At 46.9% G+C, this 13,378-nt stretch overlaps 1 protein-coding gene across 2 annotated transcripts in view; it reads left to right on the forward strand.

The window, feature by feature from the left end:
* The first annotated feature begins 21 nt into the window (after positions 1-21).
* LOC149325692 (uncharacterized) overlaps positions 22-13,378 on the forward strand; it is a 57,365-nt gene continuing 44,008 nt past the window's right edge. Inside the window, exons 1-2 of one of the 2 annotated variants that reach the window (XM_089563222.1) lie at positions 26-206; positions 12,031-12,113. In XM_089563222.1, coding sequence (XP_089419348.1) covers positions 12,047-12,113 — 67 coding nt within the window. In that variant the 5' untranslated portion in view covers positions 26-206; positions 12,031-12,046. Of the gene's footprint in view, positions 207-12,030; positions 12,114-13,378 lie in introns of both variants that reach the window. The other variant, XM_089563223.1, reaches the window with a different exon arrangement.

The raw sequence follows: 13,378 nt of genomic DNA on the forward strand, positions 1-13,378 counted from the left end.
GAGGATTGTCTTCCTGTGTTTACGCCCTCAGGATCGGTGCAGCGCGCCGGCAGGGTACGGACCAAGTGTGTTTTAATCCACGCCAAGATCGAACCGTAGCGTAGTGGCGTAGTGGTTGAGCCCGTTGAACCCAGAAACAAAGTGCAAGATTGGTGTGGGCAGCGTTGGGACCCTCGTACGGAGGAGACTGTTGACCACTGCAGCCGGTGAGTGAGCTCGTCGGTGTCGCGAGATAAGCATGGATGAATGTTGCCTTCGGCTTGTGCCGTGGATGTGCTTCTCGCGCGCTGGACAACTGACAGGACGCGTTATTGCGCCCCGCGCGTCGCCGACCAGCGTGGAAGAGCACACCTCTGCGCAGTCTGCACGGGACGGTGCAGTGAATGAAAGTCGACTGTTTCAAACGCACCTTTGCTTCCGGCCCTGAGTGCTGCGACATTCGGTGCGTGGCCATTCGCGGTTCCTCTTGCAGCCGTGCTTATGCACTCAAATTTTCACTGCATTGTTGAGAAATACATAGCAGTTTATTTAGACTGGTAATTTAATTGGTCATTTTCCTGAAGAACACCGCGAACTCAGACGAGGACTGAAGGAAGACTCATAGTTGCAAGTCAGCGCCCGTCCATGTGTCCTCGTCCAATTTCGCGCTGTTCAGGAAAATGTCCCACCAACTCGCCCAAGCATCCGTTTTAACGTTTCAGTTGGTCAGCGGCTGCAAAGCGTGCCGTGAAAATTAATCAGTTGTCAACGAAAATTAGGGGGGAAAAGAATGGCGCTGCACACGGCACTGAAAATATTTTTACGCTGCATAATTTTAATTGTATAAAGAGAACATGACTGAAAAAAAGCGCGAAGAAAGCACAAGGACGAGAGAAGGAAAGACCAAGTCGCCCAACTTGCTGGCTGCTCTTCTACGGATAAAGAGAACAGCTTCATCTCATTTGCTGTCGGCGTGTTTATGACCTGGTTTGTGCTGTACAGTCCAGACATTTTTTCACCGTACACATCAGGGGGTTGAAATTGCCAGGTGCTGTGAACTACCTGAAGTTTATAGTTGTGCACAGGCGTGAGGTTTGAAGAGATTTGGTACAGAGTCATAATAAAACAGCGCAAAAGGCGACGGACCAGAAAAAAAGGAGATGAGTGCTGGTGAAGAGAGCTTTGCATGGTCAAATGGAGGGAAGGTCCATTCTTGTAATGTCTGTAAAGATGGTTGGACTAATGAGGCACAATGATTCGCTACACTGAGTAACTGTGAGGACTGACAAATGCAGCAACCTCTGAATGTGCACTGAAAAAGGAGTGAAACAACCAGAATGCCAATATAGTTTTTCCTGTCTAAATGAGTGCAGATTTCAGATAAAGCAGCTTATAAATATCGGCCTGCACTTGCTACTGGCAGTCCTAGCAGGGTCAGAGAGACAGGTGGATGGCTGTTTTAAGAATGAACTCTCCCAAGCTTCTGCATTGGATGGATGGGATTAGGATTGGGAGCAGTATAGGAAAGGCCTTTGTACTCCAGTGGGTGTCCTTAGGCTGGTGATCTTGTCGAGGCAGCAAAAGTGGTGTGCACCACTGTGCTGTCTGGTAGCACCTGCTTTCCAGACAGGTGGTGGCATTTATGTAGACAAATGTCAGTTTGTGTATTTAGCTCCTTGGCAAAAACAAGCAAGCAGTGAGTGACAGCACATGTTATATGCCACTTTTAACCTCGACTGTGGAACTGAGGGAATTCAGCTTGGGATACTCTGTTCTGTATCTGTAATTAATCTGTCCAAAGTCCACCATGGTGTTGTCCTGCAGCTCTCTGATAATATTTATTTATTTATTTATTTATTAAGGAACCCACAGCGCCGTGGCATTACAGTGGGGCGGGAGTAGGGAATGTACAGAAAAGAAGCACACATGACACCTCCACTCGCAGGCAGAGTTACAAGCATAAAGCGTTCGCCATATACATCTCACTTCAAAAGAACACATCACAATACTGCCAATAGCAACCAAGGTGGTGTCATCTGCATGCATGAATACTTTGGAAACAGATGGTACTCACATAGATACGGTTGCATATGAAAACACACAGAAGTAAGGTGCATGTCATCATCATCATCAGCCTGACTACGCCCACTGCAGGAAAAAGGCCTCCCCCCTCCTTACCTGTCCAATTAACCGTGTCCTGTGCCAGCTGTGGCCACCTCAGACTTCTTCCCACTTAACTTTCTGCCGTCCCCTTAGGTTACCATAGGCTATCTTGGCTTCCCATTTCTTCTTCTTGATTTCGACTAGGATGTCATTAAACTGTGGTGCCTGTTCTCTGCCCCGCTCTGCTGTAAGAATGTATGTGCACACAGAAAGGAGCATCCTCTCTTTGTGTTGAGCCAGCAGGTTGTAACGATGCATGTCTCAAGAAACGTAAACTGGCGCTTGGAGAGAAACACAGTTGGAGTACCAGAGAGAGGACGCGTGCCAACTGCTGTGACGATGAAGACAGTAAAGGGTGACTCAAGGATGGACCTGCAAAAGCAGTAAATGGAGAAAAAGTGGGCTCGGAAAACCAATATCTGCCTGACAAGGACGGCTTGCTCTGTGGACCTTTTTTCGAAGAGCAGCTTCCATGTTTGTGGCTACTGTGGCCATCTTGCACCACCTCGCTCTGTGGTCGGGCAGCGTTGGTTGCACAGCATTGCCAGTGCACCTCTCAAGGAACGTGCCAGTCCATGTCTTGCGTAAAGCGTACTGCCCTTGGAGGCCCCACTCCTTTGCCTCGATTGAGGCAAAATTCTATCATCATTCTTTCTCTTGCAATTTGAAAGGTGGAAGTGGGTGAAACTAACATCAGGTGCAAGAAACTGTCACAACACAACGCAAAATATAAGAATACTAAAGATTGTGAGTGCTGAACCGTGTGAAATATGTTTTTTAGGCAGATTTAAAAGTAACTGCATAAGTTTATCTTTTTTTTTCTCCGCAGACCAGAATGGCGTTTTGTGATGCTTGAGGCTTACAGATGTGCCGTGAGAGCAGCTAGGATCCATTTTAAAATTCTCCGTTTCCTTGTCTTTTGTGCTCGTCTTCGTTCGCGCTGTTTATTCAAGAGCAACTGGTGTAATCACACGAGGCAGTCAGTAAAAACTAATGTTTTCCAGTGTTCTGGAAAGACTTGGGATCCTAATCAGGTGTGTTTAGGGGTTTAGTCATCGTAAGCGTACACTCCAGGGCCTCTCCAATTAACCCTGTCAGCTGTGGCCCCGTAGCAGGCCTCTCATCCGCCCACCTAACTTTCTGCCGCCCCCTTGCCTTATCCACTCCGTCACCCGTAAAGGGGCTCTGAGACACTGCTTGGAGGGGTGCCGCCTGTAGCTGAAAAGTATGGAGAGAAAAAGGCCTGCAAAATCTGATCTTTTTCAGTTGCGTAACGATTTCCTTAAAAGACTTGTGGACACATAAGGAAACGCCAAATATAAACATTCCACGAGCTTTTCTCTTGCGGTGCCCAAAACTGGCGTAATACCTGCGGACCACAACGGCCGCAATGTGAGCCGGGGCAGTGGCAGAGCGTTGATTTGAGGCTGGTGTCTCCTGAGAAACACAGGGGCTGGCCTCTTTCTGCAGTCTCTTTCCTGCCTCTGTGGTCTCGGGCGAGGAGGCCACACTGTCCCCTGCCAGGGCAAGGGTGGCTCGTATATTTCACTCAGCAGCTCTGGTTTTGGGAGTGAGTGCAGGCAACAGTATGCCGTGAGGACACCCCAAACAGGGAAGCAGAAGTCACAGACATGGGAGCAGGGGCAAAAATTGCATGCACCATGTGCGGTGGTCTCCGCCATTGGTCAGCTGCTTGCCTGCTGTGTGCTCCACACCACCCTGGCATAATAGTGGGCCTCTGCAATGGCAGTGCAGACGACATGGTTCTGCCTCTGGGTGCAGGCACAGGAGGCCAAGGTGCCGGTACCCAAGCTCAGTGGCAAACTGTGTGGATAGAGCGGAAATGCACACTCTGTTCCCGTTTTACTTGGGCTGGCGTCCTCACTGTGGGTGAGCGCATAGCAGCCATCAGCGAGGAGAATACCTTCACAACTTTGGAAACTAAACACTGATGCAAGGGCAGCTTGGCCAAAGTGGCTGAGGTCTGCCTCAGGTGGGCCCAACCAACCAGACACAAAAGGCCTCGATTGTTTGACCACCACACCGTCCAGTTATTATTCTCGGCAAAAATGAATTCTGTGGCGCTTTCCGGGCGCCTGGCAGCAGTAACTGATCCATGGCTGAGAAAATTTAATGTATGCCACTCTATTCAGTCGCCACATTTTGAAGTGAACTGCAATGTAGTGTGCCTATTGCAACTCACTTGTGGCCAGTGGTGGCACCGCCTGTATTCCGTTTTCAGAATGCAGTATCATCCAATTTCTGTCCTCGGTAAAAACAGTCTTCCTTCTGGCTAGGTGTACGTTTGTGTGGCAGCCGAAAGCTGAGACCAAGAACGGTTTAGCATGGCTAAGCGCAGAATGTCGTGCAGTAGCATTAGTAACAGTGGGCACTTAAGGTCCTTAAATGCTAAAGACATTTGGCCTAAAGGTCTGAGAAGGCCTTTATGCAGACGGCATTTACCACGAAGGCCTTCATCCTGAAGTCCTTTATATTAAAGGCCTTCGGGTGAAGGCCTGCCATGTGTGTACACCTAGCAGGTTGTCCACAACTCGGGCCTCCTTGCCAGCCGCGGTGGTGCAGTGGTCATGGCAGTCAGCTGCTAGTCCAAAAGACGCGGGTTCGATCTCGGCCGCAGCGGTTGAATTTCAATGGAGATGAAAGCCTAGAGGCCCATGTACTACGCGATGTCGGTGCATGAGCGTAAAGAAAGAAGCTTTCCTTTGTAGCCGTATGGTTGCACTTGGGTGGACGTCAGTGAGTAATTAACTCCCTTATTACAAATCTACTCCACCTTGGGGGATTCCCCTAAACATTTGACCAACACTCTTCCCACTTCGAGTTACTGATCAATTCGCTCTTGCCCTACCATAAGCTTGCCATTCCGGTTAGCTCAGTTGGTAGAGCGACTGCTCCGGTGAGGCGGTGGTCCCGGGTTCGAACCCCGGACCAGGACGAATTTTTCTTTAACTGCGAAGTTTCTGAGAAAGCTGTATAGCTTTCCTTTGTAGCCGTATGGCTGCGCTTGGGTGGACATCAATGACTAATTACCCCCCTATTGCATCAGGAGACCGTGTGTGGGTCTGGTTTCCCATTCGCCGACGCAGATTTAGCGAAAAGCTCCTCTGCCGGTATTTTGGACCCTACAGACTGATCAGGCCAATTGGAAACCTCAATTAGGAGGTCTCGCTGCCTCAAAAGAGAGGAAGTGAAAGTGACAGCGATCTGGAGCTGTGGTCAAGACGTTCGTCGAAGCCCGCCGCTGTTTCTTGTGATCTCTCTCGAAGTCGACGAGCAACAAACCACAGCTGATCTGCAGTCATTCTTAGGATTGATCACTTGTTACCACTCAAGAATGCGTCCTCTGTGTTGGCACTGCAGCACGGGCTTCTCCGCACAGTGGTCAGGATTTGATCCCATTACTTTAGGCTCAGTAGGAAGTGGGTGCCTTTTTCGCTGTGTCCAGGGCTCTCTGAGCCGGCGCTTAATGCGTGTTTGCATTTCAGGGGCTCTCTCCGCACCTCTGTTTTGTCATGCTTTTTGTTTAAAGGGGCTGCGAAACACTGCCTGGGGGAATACCGGCTATACTTCAGGTGGGTTCTTTATGTCACACAGATGCTGACTTAAAATGAATTACAGGAATCGATGCACAGGAACGGGAGTTATTCAGTGAAGAAATTTCAAAATACAAGCAAACAGAACGCTGCCTTCAACTCGATTTTGGCGGGGCTTCCCACTCCTATTTCGCTCTCCCAATGACGGCACCTGGCGCAACCAATCAAAACAGCCAGCCAGAGCACGTCGCGGAAGTTTGTACTCCATGGTTGCCTGCTCTCTGTAACTCGTTCTTGCTGAGACTGGCAGCGTTGTTTCCATGCCAGAGCGCCCCTGGTGGTGTATTTTTATTTTACTTGCTTTGCAGGGCTTTTATCTAAGACGAACAAGTTGTTTTTGTTGATCTAATATAAAACGCAGACAGGTGACAAAATGTGTCTATTTATTGACACAATTTGCAGTTTATTTACTGTTTGTCCGATCATCAAGCTCGCGCCAGGTGATGTCATATCCGCGGCTAGAAACCCGCCACTGTGTGGCGACACCATCAGAGCCATGAAGTTGTTTTTGGGAGGACATTAAAATATTAGAAAACAGAATATACGCGGTATTACGGACGCTAATAGCACCATTATAACTCACTGTATGCAATCAACAGGCAAAACAGTTAACTAAGATTGTGTTTCTGGGCCCCTTTAATGCGGTGGTGGTGAAATGCCAAAGCTCCCAAGCCTCCAAGGCAGGTAAATTTTGCGGGCTTGTTTGCCCCCACAGAAACATTGTGAGTCGCTAAGTGTATAATGGAAAAGAGTGAGATCTCCAGCAAACATTTTGTTGATGGGAAGAAATCGGAGGCTTGGGAGACCCCACTGGGACCTGGCCGAGCCAGCCATCGCCACAGGCCAGGCTGCCAGCATTGTAAGCCTCCGGGACATTGGGTGCAGTGGGGGCTGTGCGGGGGCGCTGTGTGTCCCAAACTCCCCCGTTGCAAATAAAGTTTTCACCAAATCGAACATCAAGAGCCAAGCATGCATAATTTATTTATTTATATAATTTATTTATTTATTTATTTATACAAAATACCTACAGCGCTCCCACTGGGGCATCGTTGTAGAGGGGAAACATCAAAGAAACAACAGATAAAATACAGTAATTGAGGCAAATGATGCAATATACTGAGAAAACCCATGGACTATAGGACTAAAGGCAAAAATGCAAAGAACATTGCAGAAACAAAAACACGCCCGCGACAGACGTGGAGAAAACGACATTTAAAGTACAGCACTCTTTTAGCAAACACAAAAATAGACATAAAAAAGAACGTTGTAGAAACAAAAACACGCCCGCGACAGACGTGGAGAAAACGACATTTAAAATACAGCACTCTTTTAGCAAACACAAAAATAGACATAAAAAGAATGTTGCAGAAACAAAAACACGCCCGCGACAGACGTGGAGAAAACGACATTTAAAATACAGCACTCTTTTAGCAAACACAAAAATAGACATAAAAAGAATGTTGCAGAAACAAAAACACGCCCGCGACAGACGTGGAGAAAACGACATTTAAAATGCAGCACTCTTTTAGCAAACACAAAAATAGACATGAAAAGAATGTTGCAGAAACAAAAACACGCCCGCGACAGACGTGGAGAAAACGACATTTAAAATACAGCACTCTTTTAGCAAACACAAAAATAGACATAAAAAGAATGTTGTAGAAACAAAAACACGCCCGCGACAGACACGGACAAAATGAAATTCAAAATACAACACTGTTTTAGCAAACACAAAACTAGAACACAATGTACCAGGATAGGAGATATTGCTACACTGATACTAACAGTCCTGTTAACTTAATAAAGTCATATTAACATGTGGTTTTGCAAAGCAATGTAAAAAGATGTGGGAGGGGAAAGAGCAATTTGTGCAGGCAGACTGTTCCAGTCATGTATTGTTCGTGGGAAAAAAACTACATTTGAATGTGTTAATTCGGGAATTGTACTCGCTGACTTTTAGTGGGTGGTCGGTGCACGCGGAAACGTAACTTGGCTCGTGTATGTATTTCTCTTTTGGAATACCAGTTTTTTCATTAAGAACATTGTAAAAGAAAGAGAGTTTCAAATATTTTCTCCATTTTTCAAGTAACGGCCACCCCAACTTGTCGCGCAAAAAAGAAGAGCTTTTTTCAAAATTGAAATCGCCGGAGACAAACCTAGCAGCCCGTTTTTGAACACGCTCCAGTTCCTCAATATTCTGTTTTGTAAGCGGGTCCCAAGCGGTGCAGGCATATTCAAGTGCAGGGCGTACGTTGGACATGAATAACGTCTCCTTGAGTGGAATTGGCGCATCCCTGAAGTTCCGTCGGAGGAAGTTTAATGTGCGACTGGCTTTAGCCGTTATATAATTGGCATGTGTGTTCCATGAGAGGTCAGCCGAGAAAAAGACTCCCAAGTACTTATAAGATGAAACAGCAGATATGTCGGAGCTGCCAAGAAAATAGTCCGTTTAGGAAAATTTTTTTCTTTTTCGTTAACCGGTTAAGGTTGCATTTGGAGAGATTTGACCAAATTTCCAACCATGTAGGCTAGCGTGACCTGCAAAGCATGACCAGTGAGTTAAGACAGGCAGAGCAGAACGGTGGGGCTAAGAATTAACATGCAGAAAACCAAAGTAATGTTCAACAGCCTAGCAAGGGAACAGGAGTTCGCAATTGGTGGCCAGGTGGTGGAAGTAGTAAGGGAATATGTCTACTTAGGGCAGGTAGTGACCGCTGATCTGGATAATGGGAGGGAAATAATTAGAAGAATAAGAATGGGGTGGAGCGCATATGGCAGGTTGTCTCAGGTCATGAATGGTAGCTTACCGATATCCCTCCAGAGAAAAGTATACAACTGACATTTGAGCGACTTGGTACAGCATGTTGGAAAATTTCCAGCGCACACAGGACAGGGACAAAGAACAGCGCTTGTGGTGTTCTCTTCTTTGTCCCTGTCCTGTGTGCGGTGGAAAAGCTGTGTCCTACCGGTACTCACCTATGGGGCAGAAATGTGGAGGCTAACAAAGAGGTTCTAAGAGGATCCCGGTGTGTGGGCCAGTTGGTTCATGCTTTGTAAGGAACAGATTCACACAGCGCAACGAGACGAGGACAAGAAGGAACACAGGACGGGACGAAACAAGTTGAGCACGAAACAAAGGGGGCCCAGCTCAAGTTAAGGACAAGAGCTATGGAAAGGAAAAAATGATAGGTGTAACGTCAAGAGATCGGAAGCGGGCAGAGTGGGTGAGGGAAAAAATGTGGGTTAATGACATCCTAGTTGAAATCAAGAGGAAGAAGTGGGCTTGGGCAGGGGGCATGTAGTGCGAAGGCAAGATAACCGCTGGTCCTTAAGGGTAACGGAGTGGATTCCAAGAGAAGGCAAGCGCAGCAGCGGGTGGCAGAAAGTTAGGTGGGCGGATGAGATTAAGAGGTGTGTGGGGATTCAGTGGTCGGAAGTGGCGAGAGACATGGGAGAGTCCTTTGCCCTGGAGTAGGCGTAGTCAGGCTGACGATGATGATGATGAGGCTAGTGTTACCAAATGACAACTGCTGACAGATGTCAGGTGGAAATCAATCACTGGGTGCAGTTGCTGCTGTGTTCAAGCAAGAAATGCTGAGTGAGAAAGAATATTACCTGTAGTGGAATAGTTCGGACTTTGAAAAGTTACGATCTACTGCTATATTTTAAAAGGTATGCCTTAGTGCCAGGATTTCTTTTTATTTTTTATATTGAGTCTCATTGCTGGTGTGGCACTCAAATCAAAACCAAATGCTATAGCTGCTCTGGAAAGCATTGGAGAGGGATGCTCTTGCATATTATGTTCAGCGCCACATTGCAGTGCTGGATCCCAAAATGCAGCTGTGTAGAAGACGATCATTTTTTCCCCCATTTGCTTGCTCTGCTTAGCCACGAGCAACTGACTGGGTCGTGGTGGTGCCACAGACTGTCATTTCATCGAGCATCAGATCGCTTTGTTAAAATAATCCAAGAACTGCGTCGAAAAATTCAGTTTCTGCTTTGGAGTGGTGATTTATTGCCAAGGCATTTACTTGCTATCAGCAGCAGCCTGGTAAGCGGGTATGCATAGCTCCGTGGTGCACAGTTGCCAGGCTTGTTGGGGAGTCAGCCTTACTTCGTCCCTGCATTTGGTGCAGTGGGCTGCAGCGGCATCGAAGGTGCGCCCACTGTTGCCGATCTCTCTCTGCGTGAGAGAGGCTGTGGCCAAAGCGGGGCAGTGCCGCTGTTTTCAGTGGCCAGCAGTCAGGGAGGTGGATGGGGAGTAGCGGCCGTCTGGCTTTCAAACCTTCTCCCACATTTGTTGTGTCTTCATACATGACATGCAACTTGGGCACAAAGTTTTTTTGGCACTGTGGGCCTTTCTAAAATTTGATATTCTCCTGCTTTGGTTATCTAGGAAAAATCCCCCAGGCACTGTTTTGTTTCTTTTTTGCTTCTCTAGGTTCTTGTGTACACTAAACTTTGTGATTTAGTTTTACCACTCCAGAGGACAGAGCCAGGCATGCAGAAGTAAATATGATACAGTTTTGTGGCAAATTCGTTAAATTCATCTGCAGTGAGGTTATCCGAAAAAACTAGTTTATCTATGCTCACCTTTTCTTGAAATAGTGCCCAGCCAGCTAAAAATGCAGCTTCCAGCGTCGTGCTTTTTCTGGGATGACTTCTCGTGAAGATGCTAACCGATCAGTACAGGTAGATGATCGCTTCCAAATGGGTTGTCTACAACATCTCATTTAAAATCTGTAAAAACAGGGGATCAACTGAAAGATAAATTATACAGCTACTTTTTCCAGACCTAGGAGAACAATAAGTTGTTTTTTAGGAGGCAAAGGAATACTACAGTATTAACAATAGGGTTGCAGTTATCATAATTAGGCTTAATATATCCTGATTGATGAGGATATATTAACGCCTAGTTCTCGCCTGTCCGCTAATCCACGATAGCACAGCAGTGCGTGCCTGCTCCTTAGTACTGCATTCGCCTCATCTGTCCTCCTAACCCCACTAAGCCCTATGACGTATCCCATTTAATACCTGCAAGTTTCTTGCAACAGTACTGCTAGGCTAGCAGGCCTTAAAGTCTTCTTCCCGCTTCTCACGTATCATCTCGCATAGACCTTGCAAACAAAATCTGCCCAATTTTCGCACGCACAAAAGAATACCCAAATGTGCCGCTAAATTCATCAATAAACGAATGGAATGAGTAACCGCCTAATATCGCCGTGTTAACTGATTTATCATCATTCCAAGCAGCAGTGCTAGTTTTTTCAGGTGCTTTGTAATCTGATTGTGCTATTTTGTTATGCAGTGTATAGATTTTCTTTCTCATGCTCTTTTTTGGTGCCGTCTGTGTGTCTGTTGCGGTAACTCCTCAACGTCTTCGCTTTTTATTATTTAATTTGAGTTACTTTTCTTATTTCTGTGCATTCATGATTGGCTTAATTTAAGCGTCTAGTGTTAAGCGGTCATGCACTGTGCATTTGTTTTTAAAGGAAACCAGTGTTTCCTTTTTCTGTATCACAATTCTGTTACCATATTGGAGTTTTGTTTGTTTGCCTGTTTACCCAGCTTACTTGCCATCTTATTTGTTACTCTGGCTTATCCTGACGACACCATCTCTTGTCTTGTTCGTAGTTTTGACTTTGTTTTGCTGTCATGTTCCCCCCCCTATGTAAATGCCCTTGCTGGGCCTTTAGGGCACTTCAATAAATAAACAAATAAATATCTGCTGTATCATGCCCTAATAAGGGAGTAATTAATTGCTCACTGGCATCCACCCAAGCGCAGCCATACGGCTACAAAGGAAAGCTGTACAGCTTTCCTTAGTAGCCGTATGGCTGCGCTTGGGTGGATGCCAGTGAGTAATTAATTACTCGCTTGTCTACTCCACCTTGGGGGATTCCCCTAAAACTTTTGACCAACAGTGTGTCATGTACGACAGTGGTGCACGTCAGTGTATCATGCATGTGTATCATGACATGTGGTGCATGTCAGCAGACGGTCGGGAAAGAGAGAGAGAGAGGACACACCTGGGCTGCTGCAGTGGGTGGCCGAGGTGTGTTGTTGGAGTGGTGTCAGCTGTGTGTGTGTGCAGACAGCAGGGGTGCCTGCAGTGCAGAGGGGAGGTCGGTGTGTGCCACACAGTGCTGCTGCTGCAGGTGTGTGCTTGGAGGAAGTCACAGTGCCAGTCAGGACTGGAGGGTTTTCTTGAGCGCCCTGCGTGGTGCCCTGGCGCACTAATGCTGTGCTCGGCTGCCCTTCTTCCCTGGCGCAGGTGTGAGCCATGCATCATGCAGTTCCCCCCAGAGCTGAGAGGCGGCCAGCCGTTCCCCAGTGCCTCCCTTGGCACACCCTGCAGTAGGTCTCTTCTTCTTCTTCTGCCGATGGCAGTGCGCACAGAGGGAACCGAGCACTGGCGTACAGTTGCACTGTGGGACGCTGCAGAGTGCAGACATTTTGCAGCATGCCTGGCATTCTCTCCAGCTCTCGATGGCACCCGTGGGAACCTTTGCCAACACGTGCAGAATGCTCCTCCCGTGTCTGCTCGCTTGGCACTTGGTGTACACTGGGCCAAGTGCAGGGAGAGTTTGTTTTGCTAAGCCACAAAATGGCATGATGTAACAGCGTGGTTGAAGCAGGACATCGAAAAATACAATGAAGGCAAAAAACTTCACGGCCTTGTTAACCGCACTCTGAAAGAAGAAAATGTGATCACTAGGGCCCAGAAATTTAGGCATTTCCCTAAACATGCCTATAAATGCCTAAACGGGGGATTTTTGCACTTGCCTGCCTTTTTGTCATTTTTTAGGAAATACTACCTATTTAACTCCACTTTTTGCCTGTAAATGCCTAGATCCAGCACTTTGGTCCTCGGCGCCGTTTTGGTCAAAGGCGCGTGCCGATGCACGCACAAAAGGCTCGGGTCTCGCCGAACGTTTTTCTTGAATTGTAACTTGAATGCAGTGTAACGGAGTGTTTATCTCCAAGTGTAGTAAGAGGCGAGTTTGGAAAGAGACCTGACCTACATTAGTGCAAACTTCTCAACATTGACGGAAAGGATGACAAAATTGGAAAGGGCTGGACTCCAAATAGATGAATCGTTGAAGGTAGTGGCAGAAGTACCAGCAGCACTTCAGGGACTGGAAGGAAAGGGTGGTACTGCTTCCACAAAGATGCAACAGTTAGTGGAAAAAAAAGATGCCTAGAAACAATTTCCCAAATCAGAGACATGGAGATGACACGGCCACATCACCTGAAGGCCTTTATCGACTCTAATGTTTTAGGTTCGCGCCACTTAGTTCATGTGATGTCAAGACAAGCCTTTTAAAGTGCAACGCTATGCGTAGCGAAAACCGAAGGAGCTTCAAGTTGGAAAACCTGAGAACGCGCTTTATTGCTTCAGTTGAGGACTCCGTACGCTCTGTGCTTGACTTACAAATCTTGTACTTATGAATAAAGAGTATTATTCAAAGCGCCTATTTTTGCTTTATAGCACCTATTTCAATATTTTGTAGAGCCTAGATGCCTGCCTATTTCGGGGTTTTTAGTGCCTAAATTCCCGGGCCCTAGTGATAACATTTAGGTTAGTGTCCGATGTTCTCTTTGTGAATTTCCAACCAAAA

Source organism: Amblyomma mixtum, chromosome 10 (genome assembly GCF_055824585.1).
Source record: "Amblyomma mixtum isolate Tamu chromosome 10, ASM5582458v1, whole genome shotgun sequence".
Lineage (NCBI taxonomy): Eukaryota > Metazoa > Arthropoda > Arachnida > Ixodida > Ixodidae > Amblyomma > Amblyomma mixtum.